The sequence below is a fragment of the Chiloscyllium plagiosum genome, chromosome 24 (assembly GCF_004010195.1).
Source record: "Chiloscyllium plagiosum isolate BGI_BamShark_2017 chromosome 24, ASM401019v2, whole genome shotgun sequence".
NCBI classification, from domain to species: Eukaryota; Metazoa; Chordata; class Chondrichthyes; order Orectolobiformes; family Hemiscylliidae; genus Chiloscyllium; species Chiloscyllium plagiosum.
In genome coordinates, this window is record NC_057733.1 from 4,109,664 (window position 1) to 4,133,181 (window position 23,518).

The window sequence follows — 23,518 nt, forward strand, 5'->3', positions numbered from 1 at the left end:
TGCTGTGTTGAAACTTGTTTCAGCCAATTTAAAACCAGGGCCATTCATTCAGACATGAATGAAGAGAGATAACATTACTTGAGACCCTGTACTTCTAATACATGTCAGTTGAAATGGTTGTCATAAGACCAACTCCTGCTTGCACCTCATGTCAAGCTTTGTTCTTGATTAATACCACAGCCTCTTTCCTTCATCTGAGGAAGAATCTCATTGTTGCTGCACACAATATCATTTGGTTTGGCAGAGTGAGTGTTTTATAATGAAGTTGCATTGTGCTGTGATTTTTCTTGCAACGACTGTGGTGTGTTTGACTGATTTTGTTTTCTTTTGAACTAATCGTTCGCCTGCAGATTTAGCCCTGAGGGTGATCGAAACTCGATCGTTGATCAGAAGCCCAACGAGACCACACCGACACCGATGACTCCAACATCGGCCCGTGGAAACAAAGGGGCTGCCGATTGGCTGGGGCTGAAAGATGATGTAACTCCTGATCTAGATAATCAAATGCCAATCAAAGATGAGCAGAAAGGAATGTTGTACAAAGCGAAGTCCGATTCAAACCTTCCAGCCAGCCAGAACCACAGCAAGAGGCCTTACTCAGCCGATCGTCCCCCATCCGCATCAAAACCGAATGACGAGACACTGGTCAGATCTGCACCATCCACATCAAAAACAGACTTCGCTGGTGCAGAAGAAGGTGATTGGCTAAAGGAGGCATTAGCTCGAAAGAAGTCTCAAACCACAGAATTCCATGCCTTGGCATCAAGTAATGAAATTGATGTGGTGACGAACTCATGGTAAGGACCTGGCTTAGGAACATAGGAACAGGATTGAGCCATTCAGCCCATCAAGCCTAGTCTGCAATTCAGTATGATGATGGTTCAGTGGTCAGCACTGTTGCCTCCCAGCACCGGGGACCTGGGTTCCATTCCAGTCTTGGGCGACTGTTTGTATGGAGTTTTTACATTCTCCCCATGACTGCATGGGTTTCTGCCAGGTGCTCTGGTTTCCTCCCATAGTCCAAAGATGTGCAGGTTGGGTATATTGGCCATGCTAAGTTACCTTGTGGCATCCAGGGTACATGGATTAACCACAGTAAATACAAGGATTTGGGTGGGGTGCTGAGACTGGGTGGGTGCCCTTCAGAGGGTTGATGCAGGCTCGATGGGCCGAATAGTCTCTTTCTGCCCTGTAGGGATTCTATGATGGCTGATTATACATTTCAATGCCTTTTCCCCACTTGCTTTAAGTAATTAGTATTTCGACATTTGTCAGTCTCTAAATATACTAATTGACTGAGCTTCCACAGTCATCTTGTGAAGCAAGCTACAAAGATTCTGGAACTGTTGAGTGAAAAAACTTCTCATCTCAAATGCTAAATGCTTTCTGCCTTCTCCAAACCAGGGAAAACATTTTGCCTGAATTTACCCTGTCTATGCTTATAAGTATTTAGTATGTTTTTAATGAAATCAGCAGTCGTTGTTCAAAGCTCTGCGGAATACAGGCCCAGTTTCACTGGTCTCTCTTCATTTGACTTGGGATAACTGGAAAGTTGTCATTAATGATGATAAAACTTGGCAGATGGAGCATAAGATGAGAAAATGAGGTCATAAATTGGCAACCCTCTCCTCTGAGATTAAGACAACGATGAGGAGCAATTTCTTCTGAGGGTAGTGAATCTGTGGAATTCTTTGCAGCAGAAGGCTATCAAGGTTGGATCATTTAAGTATACTCAAGTCAGATAGTTAAATTTTTAATCAGTCAGGGAATATAGGGTTACGGGGAAAAGGCACCAAAGTGGAGTTGAGTGTTATCAGATCAGCCAAGATCTCATTGAGTGGTGGAGCAGACCTGATGGGCCAAATGGGCCTAACTACTTCTGTTCCTATGTCTTATGCTCCTAGTAATATGTTCGATGGGACTTCCTACTGAAGCAGGCTTTTCCTGCCTGTTAGTAAGTATCTTGCGCTCGCTCCTGTATATTTGTGATGTGTATTTGCTCAGTCTATGATAAGTCCAGATTTCCTGTCCCCATTGAGCTATTGAAATGTTTTCTTGTTGTAGTCGAAAGAGTGGATCACCTGGTGCACGTGAGCAGTCCATTATCGCCACAGTGAAGGAACCTGCAACTGAGAGTAATCCTGTGGAACCTAGGGGCACCAGGTAGGTGGAACATCTTCAGAGCTGCTTGACACTTTATTCTTGGAAACAGTGGTATGAAATAATGGAGAAGAAAGATTTGAAATAATGTCTTCCTCAGGCTTTTCGTACACTGGTGCAGTATTGAGCCAGTTACAGTTGTGTGCCTGTTATTTATAGCCAGTTACTGTACAATCATGGACAAATTATTACAGCATGGAAGGGGCCATTCAGCCTACTACTTGATATCACTCCTCTGCCTTTTCCTGTGGCACTGCATGTATTTCCACTTCAGATAAGATCCAATTCTGCTTTGAAAGCCGTGATTGAAATTGTTTATACCATACCAGACGGCAATATGTTCCAGCTTCTAAAGCGTAAAAAAGGTTTTGCCTCATGTTGTCATTGATATTTTTACCATTTAATGTGCTTTGATTCTCGTCCTCCCAACAGTGACAACAGTTTTTCCAAATTTACTTTGCCCAGACCCTCATGATTTTGACCATTTCAATTACTCAACCTTCTTTTCTCTGAGGAGAAAGATCTCACCTTCTCCAAACTATCCAGAAAACTTATGTTTCTCATTTCTGGAACCGTTTTATGAACCTTTCTGCACTGTCTCTAATGTCTTCACATTCTCCATAATATGTTATATCCATAACTGGAGGCAACAGCAAATCACTATTTTATCATGATTTCCTTGCATTAGTACTCTGTCACTATTTCCAAAGTCCAAGATTCCATATGCTTTAACTGCTTTCCTAACCTGCTCTGCCACTTTCAATGATTTGAGTACCTTTGTACCTTGATATCTCTGCTGCTTTAAAATCGTACCCACTAATTTATCTCGTTTCTCCCAAAGTAATCATTTCAAATATCTCTGAATTAAATTTCTTCTGTCATTTGCCTCTTTATTCTGCAACCCATTCACATCCTATCTCTTTCATAGTTTATGATACTGACAAGTTTAATGTCACTCCCAAATTTTAAAATCATGTCCTGTACAGTAAAATTTAGGTCATCAATATATACCTAGAAGAGTAGGGAACATCACTATAAGCCTTTCTTCAATCTAAAAAAAAAATCTCTACTTACTTTCACTTAACCAATCCCCATCAATCTCTTCTCCATCATCAGTAAAGTGATGGAAGATGTCATCAACAGTGTTACCAAGCAACATCTGCTCAGCAATAACCTGCTCAGTGATGCCCAGTTTGGGTCCTGCCACAGCCACTCAGCTCCTGACCTCATTACAGCCTTGGTTCAAACATGGAGAAAAGAGCTAAATTCCAGATGTGAGCTGAGAGTGACCGCTCTTGATATCAAAGCTGCGTTTAACCCAAGTGTTCATCAAGGAGCCCTACCAAAACTGGAATCAAACAGCAATCAATCCATTGGCGAGAATCATACCTGGCATGTAGGAAGATGGAATTACTTGTGAAGGCTGTGGAGGCCAGGTCATAGAGTATATTTTAGACTGAGATAGATAGATTATTGAGGAGTTGTTATGGATAGATGAGGATAGGTTATGCGGAGAAAGTAGGAGATTACGGTTGAGAAATGTATCAGCCATGATTGAATGACAGAGCAGACTCAGTGGGCTAAATGGCCTAATTTCTGCTCTTATGTCTTATGGTCATGGTGGTTGGAGGTCAGTCAACTTAACTCCAGGGCATCTCTGTTGGAGTTCTTCAGGGTAGTGTTCTTGGCACAACCATCTTCAACTGTTTCATCAATGACCCTCTTTCCATTATAAGGTCAGACATGAGGATATTTGCTGATTGCGCAATATTCAGCACCATTTGTAATAACTTGGATACTGAAACAGCCAATGTCGAAATACAACAAGACCTGGACAATATCCAGGTTTGGGCTGAGAAATAGCAAGTAATATTCGACCACACAAATGCCAGGCAATGTCCATCTCCAATAAGTGACAATCTAACCAATGCTCCTAAATCCCCAACTATCAACATCCTTAAGGTTACCATTGATCAGAAATTCAACTGGACTTGCCACATAAACACAGTGGCTACAACGCCAGGTTGCATGCAACAAGCAATTCACCTCCTGACTCCCCAGAGTTTGTCCATCATCCACAAAACGTGTGATGGAATACAACACTCCAGCAGCTCCAACAACACTCAATGACAAAGCAGCCCACTTGATCTGGCACCACATCCACTCCCTTCACCACCAGTGTTCAGTAGCAGCAGTGTTGTTTTCTAACTACAAGATTCACTACAGAAATTCACCAAAGATCCTTAGACAGCACCTTTCAAACCCATGACCACTTCTATCTAGAAGCACAGGATAGCTGATACATGGAACAGCACCATCTGCAAGTTCTCCTCCAAGCCAATCACTATCCTGCCTTGGAAATATATCGCCATTCCTTCCGTGACTCTGGATCAAGCACCTGGAATTACCTCTTTAAGGGCATTGTGGGTCTACCCACAGCACATGGACTACAGCTGTTCATGAAAACAGTTCACCACCGCCTTCTCAAGGGCACCTCGGGACAGGCAATAAATGCTGGCCTGCCAGTGGCAGCCAAGTTCCACTGGGTGAAAAAAAAATCATATCTATGATGCTACTGTCCCTATTATTCTATGAGCTCTAACTTTGCTTATAGTGTGGGATTTTATCTGATGCATTTTGAAAGGTCTGTTGCATCACATCAGTCGCTATTCACTATCTCATCAAATAACTCAAACAAGTATTTAAATATAATTTTCCCTTTGCACCTCTGTACAAACCTTCCTTCATTAATCCGACTGAATTTTCTCTCCAATTATCACTTCTAAAAGCTTCTCCACTACCAAGGTTAAACAAATTGACCTGTAGCTGTTGAGCTTATCCATACTCCATTTGCAGTTCTTCAGTCCTCTTGGCAGCACCCAAAGAGAGTAACTAGATCCAGCCTGCCTTCTCTTAGTATTCATTGATGCATCTCCTCCAATCCTGATGACTTATTATCTTGCTAATACCTTCTCTTTATTCTTAACCCATCAAGGGCCTCAGCTCCCTCTTTTCTCACTATGGTTTGACAAGTGTATGTTCTCATGTACCATGCTCAATGGAACGCTTTATCTATTGCTCTTTTCTGTATTTTGTATTTGCAGCTCCCCATTTCTATGGGAGAATGCACGCAAACAGGCTGCTTCTGCACATGTGACCCACATATGGAAAAACTCGGGTAATGCCGAAATGGCAGATATGGTTGGTGAGTGAAAAATTAGATCAAAAAATCATTGCTAATATGGCCACTGTGGTTCTGAACATTAAAAACTTGCAAGGCTCTGGTTCGAATTCAGGTCCATGCTCTGATGTGACAGAATTTTTGCATTTGAATTGATCCCTGTGCTAGGGGAGTAGGAGTATACTCGAGGGAAATCAGGAGGGCAAAAAGGGGGCATGAGACAGCCCTGGCGAATAGGGTTAAGGAGAATCCACAGAGATTCTACAAATACATTAAAGGCAAAAGAATAACTAGGGAGAGAGAGAATAGCAAGGCCACATATATGTGGAACCCCAAGAGATGGGTGAGATACTAAACACGTGTTTTGTGTCAGTGTTTACTGTGGAGAAGGATATGGAAGGCATTGAACTTGGAGAAATATATAGTGATATCTTGAAAAGTGTCCTCATTATAGAGGAGGTGGTGCTGGATGTCTTAAAATGCTTAAAGGTGGATAAATCCCCAAAACCTGGTCATGTCATAGAGTCATAGAGATGTACAAGCACAGAAACAGACCGGTCCAACTCGTGCCAACCAGATATCCTAAATTAATCTAGTCCCATTTACCAGCACTTGTCCCATATCTCTCTAAACCCCTCCTATTCATATACCCATCCAGATACCTTTTAAATATCATAACTGTACCAGCCTCCACCACTTCCTCTGGTAGCTCATTCCATACACACACCACCCTCTGCATGAAAACGTTGCCCCTTGGGTCCCTTTTAGGTGTTTCCTCTCTCACCCTAAACCTATGCCCTCTAGTTCTGGACTCCCCTATCCCAGGGAAAATACCTTAACTACTTACTCTATCCGTGCCCCTCATGATTTTATAAGCCTCTATAAGGTCATCCCTCAGCCTCTGATGCTTCATGGAAAACAGTCTCAGTCTATTCAGCCTGTCCCATTCAGCTCAAACTCTCCAACCATGTCAACATCCTTGTAAATCTTTTCTGAACCTTTTCAAGTTTCACAACATCATTCATATAGGAGGGAGACCAGAATTGCACACCATATTCCAAAAGTGGCCTAACTAATGTATTGTACAGCTGCAACATGAGGTGTACCCTAGAACCTTGTGGGAAGCTAGGGAAGTGATTACTGGGCATCTTGCTGAGATATTTGTATCATCGATAGCCATGGGTGAGGTGCCAGAAGACTGGAGGTTGACTAATGTGGTGCCATTGTTTAAGAAAGATGGTAAAGTGAAAGTCAGGGAACAATAGACCAGTAAGCTTGTCATCAGTGATGGCTAAGTTGTTGGAGGGGATTCTGAGGGACAGGATTTACATGTAATGTGTTTGGAAAGGCAAGGACTGATTAGGGATAGACAACATGGCTTTGTATGTGGGAAATCATTTCTTGATTGAGTTGTTTTTTGAAGCAGAAGATTGAGGGAAGCAGTGAGGTGGATATTTTGTGTAAAAATTTCAGCATGGTATTTGACAAGGTTCTGCATGGTAGACTAGTTAGCAAGGTTCGATCACGTGGAATACAGGGAGAGCTGGCCATTTGGATGCAAAGTTGACTTGAAGGTGGGAGACAGGGTCGTGGTAGAGGGTTGGTTTTCAGACTGGAGGCCTATGACCGATGGTGTGCTGCAAGGATTGGTTCTGGGTTCAGTGCTTTTTTTAAATTTTATATAAATATTTTGAATGTGAATATAGGAGGTATGGTTAGTAAGTTTGGAGATGACACTAAAATTGGTGGTGTAGTGGACAGCGAAGTACAATGGGACCTTGATCAGAGGGTAAATAGGCTGAGGAGTGACAAATGGAGTTTAATTTAGATAAATATGATGTGCTGCAGTTTGAAAAAGCTAATTGGGGTGGACTTATACACTTAATGGTAAGGTCCTGAGGAGTGTTGCTGAACAAAGTGGCCTTGGAATTCAGGTTCATAGTTCTTTGAAAGTGGAGTTGCAGGTAGACAGGGTGGTGAAGTTGACATTTGGTACACTTGCTTTCATTGGTCAGTGCATTGAATATTAGAGTTGGGACGTCATGTTGCAGCCGTGCAGGACATTGGTTATATTTGGATTTGGACACATTTGGAATACTGCTTTCAGTTTTGCTCTCCCTGCTCTAGGAAAGATGTTGTTAAACTTGAAAGGGTTCAGAAAACATTTATAAAAATATTGCCAGTATTTGAGCAATAGGGAGATGCTGAAAAGGCTTGGACTATTTTCCCTGGAGAATTGGAGGCTGAGGGGTAAAGGGCATGCATAGGGTGATTAGTCAAGGCCTTTTTCCCCAGGGTAGTGGAGTCCAAAACTAGAGGGCATAGGTTTAAAGTGAGAGGGGAAAGAATTGAAAGGGACCTAAGGGACTACTTTTTCACACAGAGGGTGGTGCATGTATGGAATGATCGGCCAAAAGAGGTGGTGGAGGCTGGTTCAATTACAACATTTAAAAGGCAACTGCTTGGGTACATGAATAAGAACAGGCCAAATGCTGGCATATGGGGCTAAATTAATTTCAGATATCTGTTCAGCATGGATGAGTTGGACCAAAGGGTCTGTTTTCTTGCTGTACATCTCTGACTCTACTGTACGAGAGTGGGGAAGAAAATCAGCTAAATGTCCCATTCCTAGCCACAGTGTGATACTTCCTGCCTATTTACCCTCTTATCAAGGTCCCATTGTACTTGGAGGTAACATTCAATCCTGCAGCCATCTGATTATGTCATTCAAAATCAGCAATCCAGATGTCTAAACGAATAATCCAGAGAATGCAAGTTTTACACAGTCTGGCTTGAAAGCAACTCCAGGCCTACACCAATATATTTGGTTCTTAACTGCCCTCTAAAAAGCCATTTCACAGCATTAAACTATAGATGGATAATAAATACTAAATCTCGCTGGGGTGGCCACCTCTCGAAAATGATTTATTTCAAAACGTAAACACATATGTGTCAGGTGAGGATATTGTAATAAATGTGTATTGTGTTTGTTTGGACAAATCATGCAGAGTAGTCAGGGTTTCATGAAGGGGAAATCATGCCTGACAAATTTACTAGAATTCTTTGAGGAGGTAAAAAGGGAAGCAAGAGATGTAATATATTTAGATTTTCAGAAGATGTTTGATAAGATACCATATATCAGTATGGATAAAGGATTGTCTAACTAGTAGAAAAGGGAAAGTTGGGATAAAGGGGCCATTTTCAGGATAGTAAACTGCAACTAGTGGAGTGTCCCAGAGGCTAGTACATCCGAACATAGAAACAGGAGTAGGCCATTCAGCTCCTCGAGCCTGTTTCCATCATTCATTGAGATCATGGCTAATTTGTGCCCTCACTCCATATACCAGCCTTTGACTATTTCTGTACACAAAGGGAGGTAAATATTTGGAATGTACTTCCACAAACACCAATAGATGTTGCATCAGTTAATTTTAAATCTGAGATAGATATATTTGTCTAACAAAAATATATCTACCTCACATTTAAAATTAACAACTGATGCAACATCTATTGGTGTTTGGGGAAGCGCGTTCCAAACATTTACCACCCTTTGTGTACAGAAGTGCTTCCTAATGTTTATTCTGAACAGTCTGGCCTAATTCACAGACAATGCCCCAATGCTAGAATCTCTAACCAGTACGAATAAATTAGCTATCCTCCCTTTTCCTGTTAATATTTTGAAGACTTCAGTCAGATTGCCCCAAAACTGCTAAATTCTAGAGAAAACAGGCCTAATTTGTATAATCATAACTTAATCCTAAGGTGCAGGTATCATTATTGTAAATCTACTTTGTACTCCAAGGCCAGTATATCCTTCCTAAGGTGTAGTGCCCACATCTGCTCAAAGCATCCCAAGTGGGCTCTAAGCAGTATTTTGTATAACTGCAGCATATGTCTGTGTCCTTATATTCCAGATATAAAGACCAATATTCCATTAACTTTCTTAATTATTTTCTGCAGCTGTTTGTGACATTTTGAGGATTGACATACCTGAACCCCCAAGTCTCTTTGGACATTAATTGCATTAACGTCATACCATCTGGAAAGTACCCTGTTCTATTCCTTTCTTTTGGTCCAAAATGGACAGCCTCACACTTGCTTACATTGAACTTCATCTGCCACAGATTTGCCTTTCACTCAGCCATATCTCTTTGCAATTTTATGCTTTCATCTACACTGTCTAAAATGCTGCCTGACTTTGTGGCATCAGTAAATTTGGTATATGACTTTCTATGCCATTATCCACATTGTTAATGAATAATATGAGCAACTGAAGCTCTTTTGGGACATCACTGGTCACATGGTGCCAATTTGACTACTTCTATCACATGCCACTCAACCAATTTCTCAGCCATGTCAGTAATTTGCCCTCAGTTCAGGGGCTTCTGCCTTAGTTAACTGTGTCTTACTTGGGACTTTATACGGACTTCGAGAGGCATCTGATGAACAACATTCCCCTGTTCACTGCCTTAGTCACCTCTTCAACAAAATTTCAATGAGGTTTGTCAGGCATGACCTACCTGTCATGAATCCATGCTGGCTGTCCTTGATGAACTGGAAACTTTCAAAGTGTTCAGTTGTTCCATCCTTGATTATAGACTCCAAAAATTTCCACACAATAGTTTTGGTTTTACTGGTCTGTAATTCCCTGGTTTTCCTTGTTTGCTTTTCTTAAACTGAGTAACAGTATTGGAGCTATGATTGCTTACAATAGATATTAAGGACTTGGCTGAAAAAAATTAATGTTCTATAGCCATGTTTGTGGATAAACAAGAAAATGTGGTTGGGAAAGCAAGTATTGAGGATGTCACAGGATTTATAGGAGGATATAGACAGGTTAAGGAAGTGGGTAAATCTTGGCAGATAGAATATAATGTGGGAAGATATGAGATTATGCACTTTGAAAAGAAGAATAAAGGAACTGAATGCTTTTTAATTGGAGAAATCCTCAGAAACCTATAACATAGAAGGGTTTGGGAGTCCTCACCCGTGAATCACAAATCACCCAAGTGCAGTGGGTAATAGGGAAGATAAAGGAAAAGGACTATGAAAGTAGCGCGGGTTTGCTAAAACTAGTCAGACCAAGATGGAATTCAGTGGACAGTTTGAGAGTCTTTATCTAAGGAAAGGCATACTGGCATTGCAGGCTGTCCACAGAAGATTCAATACCAGGTATGGAGTGACTGTCATGTGAGGAGAGGTTGAGTAGGTTAGCCCTGAAGAATGAGGGGTGACCTTATTGAAATATACAAGAATCTTAGGGGATTTGACAGGACATATGCAGAAGTTGTTTCCCCTTGTGTAAGACTCTAGGACCAGAGGTCATATCTCAGAATAAGGAGTTGCACATTTAAGATAAAGATGAGGAGGAATTTCTTTACTTAGACAGTAGTGAATTTTTGGAATTATTTACATCAGAAGGATGCCAAGGCTGGGTTGTTAAATATTTTCAACACTTAGATAATTTTCAAATCAGTAAGGCAAACCAGGATTGTAGGGAAAAGATAGGAAAGTAGAGGTGAATGTTATCAGATCAGCTATGAACTCACTGAATGGCAGAGAAGACTTGATGGGCTGAACAGTCCACTTACACTCCTAAATCTTATGGCCTTAAAGTGCACCACACAGTTGAATGGCCACTATTTGCTTCAGGGGATGATGATCACTGAAGCTCTCAATGACTTTGGGCTCAAGTCACAGCTCCAGAGATTGAGTACTGAACCTAGAGAGCATTAAGGGCATACTGCATTGTGGGTGGATCAGCTAGTGTTTACATAAGATTTAAAAGCAAAAACACTCGCTTTCTCACCCACTTTTGTTCATCCACCAACATGGCTATAGTACATTCACTTTTATCAGCCAAGTCATTAATATCTATTGCAAATAATTATGGCCCCAACACAATGCCACTCTGCTTTTTAAGCAGGGTGAAAGAGAAAAACCAGGGAATTACACATTAGTCAGACTAAAATTGTTGTGGGGAAATTGAACTGACAATGAATGTAAAAGATGACTACAGCATTTGGAAAGGAACATGGATTTCTTTCACTTCACTCAGCCAGCATCACCAAAAGCAGATTAACTGACTAGCATCTCATTCTTATATTTGTAAGGTCTTGCTGTGATTAAATAATGTTTTGTAGAGTAGGAAAATCTGACATCCCTACCTAATCTCACCTACATGTGAATCCAGATCCACAGCAATGTGTTTGCTCTTAACTGGCCAAGCCACTCAGTTCAAGAAAAGTTATGGATGAACATTAATTGCTGGTAGCGAGTTTTGAGAAATTTGTAGCTCAGGTTGAGGTTCCGAATGTAAGTTTGCTCACTGAGCTGGAAGGTTTATTTTCAGATGTTTCATCACCATACAAGATAACATCATCACTGAGCCTGCGGTGAAGCAGTGGTGTTATAACCCGCTTTCTATTTATGTGTTTAGGTTTTTTGGGGTTAGTGATGCCATTTCCTATAGTGATGTCATTTCCTACTCTTTTTCTCAGAGAGTGGTAAATGGGTTTCAGTTCGATGTGCTTGTTGATAGATTTCTGGTTGGAATGCCGTGCTTCTCAGAATTTTTGTGCATGTCTCTGTTTGGCTTGTCCTAGGATGGATGTGTTGTCCCAGTCAAAGTGTTGTCCTTTCTCAACTATATGTAAAGATACTAGTGAGAGGGGGTCATGTCTTTTTATGGCTAGTTGATGTTCATGTATCCTGGAGGCTAATTTTCTGCCTGTTTGTCCAATGTAGTGTTTGTCACAGTTCTTGCAAGGTATTTTGTAAATGGCATTTGTTTTGTCTTTTTGACTAGGCTGTACAGGTGATTTTCCTCTGCTCTTCACAGTTCCTCTGTGCTGCAGTGTGGTGGTTCATTGAAGTAATGCTCGAATGCAGCTTCGTTTGTGGGTGTTGGCAATATTGCTTCTGTAGTTCAGTATTTGGTCCATATGTGTAGTTTTCCTGTGGATGCTGACATTCCTAGATGTCACACTAGAGCGAACAGCCAATGGGGAACGTCAAACCAATGTCTACTGGAAAACAACACATATGGACCAAATACTGAATTACAGAAGCAATCATCCCAACACCCAAAAAGAGGTTGGAAGAGATTGTAACTGGGATGGGAGGGGTCTCTGATGTTGGCTACCTTTCCGCAGCATTAAGAAGTGTAGGTGGAGTCACTGGATGGCAGGTTGATTTGTGTGAAGGTCTGGGCTGTGTTCACAACTTTCTGTACTTTCTTATGGTTCTGGGCAGAGCAGTACCTGTACCAAGCCATGATATGTCAAGATAGAATATTTACTGTGGCGCATCTTTAAAAATTGGTGAGGATGCTTGTGGTCATGCCGAATTTTCTTGGCCTCTGTAGGTGGTCCAGGACAGATTGTTAATTATTCTCACTCCCAGGAACGTGACACTCTCCATCCTTTCCACTTCAGCTCCATTGATGCAGATAGGGGCATGTCCTCCTCCTTTCTTCCTGCAGTTGATGATCAGTTCTTTAGTTTTTCTGACATTGAGAGAGAGAGAGAGAGAGATTGTTATCTTTGCATCTTGATATCAGGCATTCTGTTGTGGTTCTGTTCGCCGAGCTGGAAGTTTTTGTTGCAAACGTTTTGTCCCCTGGCTAGGCGAAGCTTTGCAGGAGGCTCCCAAGCACTGATGATGTCGCCTAGCCAGGGGACGAAACGTTTGCAACAAAAACTTCCAGCTCGGCGAACAGAACCACAACAACGAGCACCCGAGCTACAAATCTTCGCACAAACTTTGAACACATCAGGCATTTTATCTCCTTTCTGTATTTTGACTCCTCGTTGTTTGATACCTGGCATACAACCATGGTGTTGTCAGTGAACTTATAGATGGTGTTCAGATGAAATTTGGCCCCTCAATCATGGGTGTACAGGGAGTACAGTAAGGGGCTGAATCCTTGCTGGTGTTGAGGATTATCGTGGAGGAGGTGCTGTTGTTTATCTTGCGGTCTATGGGTCAGGAAGCTGAAGATCCAGTTCTAGAGGACTGAGCTGACACCTCTGTTTCAGAGTTTATAGATTAGTTCGGTTGGGATTATAGTGTTGAAGGCAGAGCTGTAGTTGATGAGTAGAAGCTATACATAGGTATTCTTATTAGATTAGATTAGATTCCTTACAGTGTGGAAACAGGCCCTTTGGCCCAACAAGTCCACACTGACCCTCCGAAGAGTCACCCCCCCCCCCCCCCCCCCAGACCCATTTCCCTCTAACTAATGAACCTAACACTATGGCCAGTTCACCTGACCTGCACATCTTTGGACTGTGGGAGAAAGCGGGAGCACAAGGAGGAAACCCACACAGACACGGTGAGAATTTGCAAACTCCACACAGACAGTTGTCCGAGGCTGGAATCGACTCTGGGTCCCTGGTGCTGTGAGGCAGCAGTGCTAGCCACAGCCACCGTACCACCCCAGATGTTTCATGTTTTTAGTGTGAATAGGTGAATTTGTGATATCACGGATACAGAGGTTATACAATAGACTTGGAGAAAGGATGCAAATGTACTGTAGCCAAATTTGCAGATGACAAAAATAATTAGGCAAGCTGCAGGAGGAATACAGTTTGCAGAGAGATATTGATGGGTTAAGTGAGTGGGCAAGAAGTTGGCAAATGGAGTATAATGTAGGAAAATTAGAATTTGTAAGGGAGAACAAAAGAACAGAGAATTATTTAAATGGAAAAAAATTGCAAAGACTGCATCAGAAAGGGACTTGGGGGGACTTGTGCATGAAACATAGGAGAGTAGCATACACGGTGCAACAGGAATGGTGGCCTTATTATATGGGGGTTGGAGTGTAAGAGTGGGGAAGTCTTTCTGCAACTGTATAAGTGGTGCTGAGACCACAATAGAAATACTGTGAAGCAGGTTTAGTCCTCTTATTTAAGGAAAGATATTGTTTCATTAAAGGTAGTTCAGAGAAGGTTCTCTAGGGTGATCCTTGGTCTGGAGGGATTGTTTTATGAGCAAAGACTAAAGAGGTAGGGACTCTACTTACTGAAGGTTAAAAGAATGAGAAATGATTTCATTGAACCATATTGGATTCTTAGAGTGACAGGTAAATGCTGAGAGGATATTTCCTCTCATTTCTAGGGCCAGAGGGCATAGTCTCAGAATAAAAGATGTCAATTTAAGACTGAGATGAGGAGGAATTTCTTCTCAACAATTGTCAGTCCTTGGAACTCCTTGTCCAGAGAGCTGTGAGGGCAGAATCCTTGTGTTGTCCTGTTTCCATATCAGTCGAAGCAAACACTCAGAGACACAATGTGGCTCTACCTTCTTCATATTTATTCTGAGCCCTGGAGAGAGAGTGATTGCCCATGTACACAAAGACATGAGTTCTTGGCTTTCTCTTCAAAGCAGATTCTTAAAGAATTATGTAGTCACTTACAGGGAGTAACATCCAAATAAGGCAACATCTATATTGATTGGGTGATTGTTACAATCAGCAAGCATCAACAATAAAGATTAATTGGCATTATACAATGGATGGTCTTCACCTCTTAAACCATTACTCTTGCCTCCAGCACCTCATTGTTTACTGCAAGTTCTTATCTGGTCAAAGTCATATTAGCTGAGCCTTTGTCCCGCAACCGTAAACTTAACTCTTTCCCTACCTGCTCATACCTTATACACTTTCTCATTTGTGTATATTTAAGGCTGAGATAGATTTTTGATCAGTTGAGGAATTAAAAGTTATGGGGAAAAGGCAAGTGGATGTGAGGAATGTTGGCTCAACCATGATCTTATTGAATGGCGGATCAGGCTCGAGGGTCGAATAGACTACTTCGGTTTCTAATGGTGACTCAATGTATGAATGTTGACAAAAGGTAACAATTTGGTTTAAGAAAGAGGCAAACATGATGTCCACATATCACTCCACTAAAGGCCATTTTTGCTCCTTCACAATCTACAGACTGAGAAAATAACACCATCTTATTCGTCTACAAAATACTGCCCCAAGTTAAATTAATATTATGGCTTATATTTTAAGTTTTATCAAGAGACATATCTGAAAACACATATAATCAAGAAAGAACTATTGCAGACTTTCTGTAGGCCACACTTAAAACAATACACATATCTGCTTCTGTGCTGTGAACTTTGCCCAAACAGTTCCTCCAAGATCAGTTGTGCATTTCACTGTTTGTTAGTTTTCCCAGATGCACTCCGATGTCCAGCGATACATGAATTCAAACTGCAAAGGCAGTAACTGTGCAGATTCACTGTGGTATCAGTTTCTTTCTCTCTCTCTCTCTCTCTCTCTCTCCTGCACTGACCTCACCATGTGCTTCTTTTGTCTGTTCTTCTCCCTTTTAAAACTGCTGTTGTTTTGACTTTCTTTTTCCAAAGTTCCAGAACAATGCAACAACATATAAAACAGTCATTGCTGCTTCTGGCATTTGAGGAAATCACCTCCAGCACCTAAAATACCTCCAAAAAGGAGCAGCTGTTACAGCCAGAAATTTTTCCTATCCTCCATCTTGTATTACCCAGAATACTTTTCAGGATTCAGGAACAATGAGTAACTGATGAGTGCAGTTCACCGATTCCTGCACAACAGGCCTAAACAAGAAGACACTACACACCCAGAGACTCTAGCCACTCTGCCATACATTAAAGACATTTCAGGGATGACAACTCTGGCCCCTAGGCATCATGGCAGCCCACAAACCTACCACCACACTGAAACAACCCTTAATGAATTTAAAGGACCCCATACCAACAGTAAGCAGAACGGACGTTATATACAAAATACCCTGAAAGGGCCACAACAAACATTACATTGGACAGATGGGTAGAAAGCTAGTCGCCAAGATGCATGAGCACCAACTAGCCACTAAAAGACATGACCAATTGTCACTAGAATCCATACACACAGATTAAGAGGGACACCACTTTGACTGGGAAAACATTTCCATCCTAGGACAGGCTAAACAAAGACACACACGGGAATTCCTAGAGACCTGGCATTCAAACTGAAACTCCATTAACAAACACATAGATTTGGACCCCATTTACCAAACTTTCAGAAACAGAACCGGAAATGATATCACCAACCACAACAAACCGAGACAGATAAATAGCAAGTGGAACAGATCATCAATGCTTCACCGAAGGTTCACTGATGATTTTACCTGGCATGGTGACGAAATGTCTGAGAACAAGTCGACTAGCTCAGCGAGCAAACTTACAACCTAAAAAATAATGAATTATTAACTTGAATTTCAAAAGGGAAAATCTTGCTTGATCAGCCTTATAATTCTTTGAGGAAATAACAAAGAATCAGTGGTGGTCATGTGTTTATGTTGATGCTAATTTATCTGGAATTTCAAAAGGAGTCCTATAATATACTCACGAATAATGTCAGTTGATGTGGAATCAAGGGGTAAGTGGGAGAATGGATTACTATCTAAATTCAAAAGACAAAGTAGAGAGTGGTAGCAAAAGTTCATTGTTCAAAGTGGCAGAAGGTGGGAGGTATTTTCAAGAATTTGTGTTAATAGTTCATATTAACAATTGGGACTGTGGCATCAAAAAAGAAATGTCATTCGTTATAGATTAATGGAGGGAGAGGTGTGCAGTACATTCGATGCAGAGGAAAACATTTATAAACTTGCAGACCTTGTAAATAATTGATAAATGAAGTTCAACACAGACAAATGTGAGGTAGTACATTTTGTCTGGAAAAATTGGGAGGTCACTTATTAGGAAGGTGTGAGTCCAGGTGGGTTTGAGATTAGATTCGATTCCCTGCAGTTTGGAAACAGGCTTGTTGGCCCAACAAGTCCACACCGACCATCCAGACCCATTCCACATATTTATTCCTGACTAATGCACCTAACACTATGAGCAATTTAGCATGGCCAATTCACCTGACCTGCACATCTTTGGATTGAGGTATAAAGGAACTTTGAATACAATGACAAAAATTTTGCCACAGGTTAGCAAGCCATTTAAAAAAAAAACTAGCACTAGGCTTTATTAATTAATAAGTAGTGACTGGTTTTCTTTACTGTCAGAAAAGGAAGGCTGAGAGGTGACTGAATAAAATTATTTAAAGTGATAAAAGGCTTTGATAGGATGGACTGAAAACAAAAAATGCTGGCGATCACAGCGGGTCAGGCAGCATCCATGGAGAGAAAGCAAGCTAACGTTTTGAGTCTAGCTGACTCCTCATCAGGACTGAAGCTCTGATGAAGAGTCATCTTGACTCCACTTTAGCTTGCTTTCTCTCCATGTTTTGTTGACTTAGACTGGTTTCAGGAGTTTTTAATGGGGACAGTGTTGAGGGAACTTCATTTTCAGTTTATTTTTAGTTCAAGAGTTAGACTGGCTGACTGAGTTTTACCAGCAATTTCCATCTAAATATTGGTGTTTCTTGTCATTTTTACAGCACCTTCACAAGTTCCAAAAGATGACCAACTATCTGCTTTACAGGTAGGAGTGAGCTGGCTTCATTTACATCAGTGTGTCTCCTATACAACCAGATGTGGTTAGTTTCTACTCCAAATAAAACATGTTCTTACAGGAATCCAGTTGGATCCCAGCTATGCTACTTTAGTTAGTTATGTGGAATATGTCTTGTTCCTATTCAATTCAGGTTCCTTTCGCCACCTTTTTTTTTCCCAGTATGTTTGATGACTTCCCTATTCTTCTATGAATAGGAAAATTTCATCAACTTTGGCTTTCAATTTCCACTCTTTTCTTGCCTTTCAGATGGTCCATCTCAAACTCTTCCTTTCCTTTGCTTGACTTCAGATCTGTGTTTATAGAGATAGGACATTGATCAAGATACTTAAAAGGACAAGAGGAGCAGATATATGGGAATAACACCTGGAAGTCCATCAAAATATCCTTGTTCTTAAAGTCTGTTGGCTGTATTTTTATTTCCTTGGAGTAGCAGGAATGGCAAAAGCATTTTATTTCTGGGATTTTGAACTCCTGTGCCTTCCTGTTTCGTTATCGATTTCCTATGGCCAGGGTTATGATCTGGCATACACATCTGTGATGTCAGAGTTGTCACTGACAGTCATCGGGAAAATGTGTTTCCTACATCTTCCAGTGGAAGACTTCTGAAAACCTGCCTCTTTTTATAGGTTCACAAATGAAAGCCATCTGAGGAGTAAGGAACATTCTGAAGGATTAAATGTTTACAGCTTCAAATGTCATGATTATTAGTTGTATGTGTTTTACTGCAGCAATTAATTGAAGGGTTCTATCCTATATTAATCAGCACTGTGTAAACATTGAGATGTAATAGAGTACTTTTCCATAGGGAAATGCAGTTATGCAATCAGTACTGAAGAAAAAACTGTTTGGAAGTTTTAGCATAATGATCTGAAGTTGCTTAAGTGTCCATAGCCGTTCAAATTTGAAAAAGAGCTTTAGACTTAGAGTAAAGAAGATACCTGCTGCTGGATTGCTGTGATTGAGAGGATATATGGTATAGCCTGGGGAAAGAAAGAAGGCCGTCTGTTCTTGCAGTTGCAGTGGGCTCCATGGTTTGCATTTGTCATGGTTTGTTTGACAGCTGAAGACATGTGTACGTTTGGATGAGTTACAAATGATACCAAGCCATTTGTCGAGTCATTGTGTCATACAGTCATGCAGCAGAGAAGAGACACTTTGGCCCATCACATGTGCACTAACCTAATGACACCAATCCCATGTTCCAGCACTTTCAGGCCTATACCTTGAATGCTGTATTTCAGGTGTTCATCCACATTTTTTACAGGCTGTGTGGTTTCCCTCCTTTACTACCCTCCCAGGCACTGCATTCCAGATTCCCAGCACCCTGTTTGTGAAAACAATTTTCCTCCAATCCCCTTTAAACCACCTGCCGTTTAAAATTCTTCCCTTTGTTATTGACATTTCAACTAAGAGGAATAACTGTTTTTATCCACACTGTCCATGTCCTTCATAATCTTATCCACCTCAATTAAACCCCCATCTGCCCTCTTTGCTGTCAAGAAAACAACCCAAGCCTATTCAGCCATTCTTCATAACTAAAATGCTCCATCCCAGATAACATCCTGGCGAATCTCCTCTGCAACCCCTTCAGTGTAATCACATTCTTCTTGTACTGTGGTGAACAGAACTGCAGCTGAGGCCAAACCAATGTTTTGTACAGCTCCAATATAACCTCTCTGCTCTTGTAATCTATGCCACGACAGATAAAGGCGCATGCCTTAGCCACCTTACTAACCTGTCTTGCCACCTTCAGCGGTCATTGGACAAGCACCCCAAAATGCCTCTGTTCCTAGTATTGTGAGATTTAGTGAATACTCCTTTGTCTTATTACGTCTTCCAAAGTATATCACCTCTCACTTTGCAATGTTAGATTCCATCTGCCACTGATCTGCCAATCTGACCATTCCATCTATGTCCTCCTGTAACCTAAGAACTTCTTCCTGTCTACTAACCACCCGCCAATCTTCATGTCATATACTTATTAACTGTCAACTTACTTATCATCTCCCCACATTCTCATCTATATCATTGGACCCAGCACAAATCCCTGAGGTATGCCACTGGATACCAGCCTCCCGTCATTCAAACAGCCTTCTGCCATCAACTTTTGTCTTCTATCGCTAAGCCAATTTTGGATCCATCTTGCCAAGTCACCCTGGATCCTAGGAGCTTTTACCTTTCTTATCAGTTTCCCGTGTACAACCTTGTCAAATACTTTGCTGAAATCCATTTAAACTACATCAATTACACATTCCTCAACTACACATCTGGATACCTCCTTGAAAAATTCAAATTTGTTAGGCATGACCTTCCTCTGATAAAACCATGCTGACTATCCCTGATTAAATCTTACTACTCCAACTGGAGATTAATTCTCTCCTTCAGAATTCTGTACAATATCTTCCCTACCACTGATGTGCGATTCACTATATGTAATTTTCTGGAACCATATTAGCTGTCCTCCATTCCTCTGTCACCTCCCCTTTGGTGATAGTGGAATTAAAAATTTGGGTCAGAGGCCTTGTAACTTCCTCCCATAGGCATCCTGCAATGCAACTCGTCTGCCACTCCAAGGACCTAAACAGTCTTTCCAGGTGAAGCAGCATTTCCACCTCTACCTTCTCCAATCTGCTTAATTGTATTTGCTGCACTCAATGTGGCCTACTCCATGTTGGAGAAACCAAATGCAGACTGGGTGACCGCTTTGCAGAAGACCTCTGGTCTGTGCATAAGCATGACCCTGACCTTCCCATAGCCATTCATTTTAACACAGCGTTCTGCTCTCATGCCTACTTGTCTGTCCACGGGACGCTGAAATGCTCCAGCGAATCACAGTGAAAACTGGAGGAGCAACATCTCATCTTTGGACTTGGTACTTCACAACCTTCTGGGCTCAATATTGAGTTCAACACCTTCAGATTGTGAACCCATTTCTTCCCTTTTTGCCCCCTCCACACTTCATTCAAGCCCTGATGGAGTCATCTCGATGCAAAACATAAGCTTACTTTCTTCCCATGGGTGCTGCCTGACCTGCTGTGATCTCCAGCGTTTTTTGTTTTCATCACCTGGAGATGTGTCCGCTTTTAAGCCAGCCAAAGCCTTCTGTAAATCCTCACTGGCCATGTCCGTCTGCGCAAGAACCTGTCAGTCCCTCTCCCCGAAATCTGTACCTATATCCGCCTCCTCCTAATTGAAGAAAGAAGTGAAGCACTCATATAGCAGCCTACCAGTGTCCTCTGGCTCCATGTTGGATTGTCCCCTTTCTCCCAAATAGCCCTGCTCTTTCCATGGATATCTTGTTCTTCTTAATATACTTATAGAATGCCTTGGAATTCTCCCTAATCTTAACTGCCTATGTTTTTCATGCCATCTCCCCTTGCTCTCCTAACTGCTTCCTTAAGTTCCTCCTTGCACTTTCCATACTCCACAAGGGCCTTTGTTGATTTGCTCCCTTTGCACCTGCAAAAAAGCCTCTTTTTTATTTCCTTATCCAGTCTTGAATATTCCTCGACATCTAGGGTTCTCTGGGCTTATTTCTCATATTGGCTGTGCATTGTCTTTGTTTACTCTTTGAACACCACCAATTGAATTTGTATTCAATTTTCTGCTTCCCCCTGCCCCCCCAATCCAGAGCCTCTTTTTGCAGACCATCTTTTTCTTTTCCTGTAACAAACTTAAATCAGACTGTGCTGTGGTCACTATCACTAAGATGTCCCCCTGTGCAATTTCAACCATTTGCCTGGCTTTGTTCCCCAGAATTAGGTCCAGTCTTATGCCATCCCTTGTAGGACCATCTACACGTTGACACAAAAAGCTGTCCCAAATGCATTTCAAGAAATCCATCCCCTCGAAACCCTTTACATTATGACTATCCCAATTAATGTTCAGGAAGTTGATATCTGCTAATATAATTACCCTATTTTATTATTGCGCACCTAAATGAATTGTACACACATATCTGCTCCTCTGTTGCCTACTGACTGCTTGTTTGGTGCCCTGCAATGTGACTTACCACTTTTTAATTCCCAAACTGTATTCCACAAGCCTCCTTCAAAGACCCTTCCAAAATATCATCCCTTCTGCAGCAACTGACTCCTGAGTTAATAATGCAGCAACAGCTCCTCCTTTACTCTCTTCTGCCCTGCCTGAAGATCCTATACCCTGGAATGCTGAGTTGTTAGTCCTGTACCTCCCTCTACCATGTCTCTGTGATGGCAACAATATCACAACTCCATGTCAGTCCATACTCTTAATATCTGTGTTGTCTATAATACTCCTAGCATTCAAGCAGAGGCCACCCAGCCTCGCCTTACTCCCTTGAATCATAGCATGGCTCTATTCACTTATTCTCAGATTTCTATAATCAGCAGTGAGAAGAGTTCATAGTTTCGTTGATGTGTATTTCGCTCAACTTGGTTTTCCATTTTTTTTTACTGAGTTTCACCTTTGCTGGAACGTCTACGATGTCGCACTTGATACTTAATTTCTGGAAGTCAGTACATATCATATCATTTGTACTATCCTCTGCAATCACACTGCCACTTGTCTAAGATCAAACAGTATGTAATGTGAAGAAATAATGAAGTTTGTACACTAATTAATTCTCACTCTCTGTCCCCCTCACTTTTTTTTCTTCCCCTCACTCTTTTCCTCCCCCTCCTCTGTGTCTTTCTCTCTCCTCCCAGGTACCCCTCTCCACTGATCAACTGCAAAAGTTGCTTCAGTTGCAGGTGAGAGCTTCTAGCCAATCCATGTTAAGTTAGTTTTTCAGTGGAATTTCGCAATGACGTTATCTTTAAAAGTAGTTTTCCATACTCTAGCCATGTTGCATTTGATGGGGAAGGGGATGAGGGATTGCTGTGGTTGTTTGCTTGTGTGTGAGAATGCTGATCAATGATGATGCTTTCTTTGATAGTTACTTTATCTATCTGCCTTCCAATTTTATTTAAGCTGGGTTTCACTTAGTATATCCCTTGATATATTTGTTCAGGATCTTGCTGTGTGGGATCCAAGGCCATGGTTTATGATAGGTTGACTCTAATGTTTAGACTTATCACCTTCTATCATAGTAAAAGTGTAGTTTTCATAAGCAAATTGTTGGCAGTTTAATTCGGAGAAGTTTTGAAGATGGAAAATGGAAGATTAGTGTATCAATGATTGCTGATCAAGCCTGCTAGGGTTCTGATCCAGGATTTGTAATCCTGAGTACTTGGTGTTAGAAATACTCATTGATGATCTGTGCATTTGAAGAGCAAAATCAATAAAACTTCTAAAATAGGTAGTTTGGCTTTAAAATACTTCAGTGGATTTACTTCTAGCATGATTTAAGCTTATGTGATGCTCTGGTTTAATTTTACAAACTTCTGTTTATCAGCTGCTTCAGTCAGTTTCTGGGGGACGAGATGTTGCCATGGATCTGCCAAAGGCCATGGAGTTAGAGAGCAGACTGACGGCTGTGCAGAAACAGCTGAAGAGTACAGAAGCTGAACAACGGATAGTCCTGCAGACTACTGAGGTCAAAATCATCGAGCTGGAGAGTAAGGTACAAGGCTATTCTGGGCTTGACTGTTCCATGAACACACTACTCACTGCCATTTAGGTTAGGAGGATCATGAGTTACATGGATAGGAGTACGAAGTTACAAGGGAAGATAATCAGACTAAGTGAGGAGAAAAA

The 23,518-nt window shown here is 41.4% G+C and overlaps 1 protein-coding gene across 1 annotated transcript in view; it reads left to right on the plus strand.

Moving 5' to 3' along the window:
* The window catches only part of LOC122561982 (fas-binding factor 1 homolog), a 77,653-nt gene that overhangs the window by 38,857 nt on the left and 15,278 nt on the right, over nt 1–23,518 (plus strand). Inside the window, exons 11-16 of the mRNA XM_043714331.1 lie at nt 351–797; nt 2,065–2,163; nt 5,265–5,365; nt 17,766–17,809; nt 22,528–22,572; nt 23,217–23,384. Coding sequence (XP_043570266.1) covers nt 351–797; nt 2,065–2,163; nt 5,265–5,365; nt 17,766–17,809; nt 22,528–22,572; nt 23,217–23,384 — 904 coding nt within the window. The remainder of the gene's footprint in view (nt 1–350; nt 798–2,064; nt 2,164–5,264; nt 5,366–17,765; nt 17,810–22,527; nt 22,573–23,216; nt 23,385–23,518) is intronic.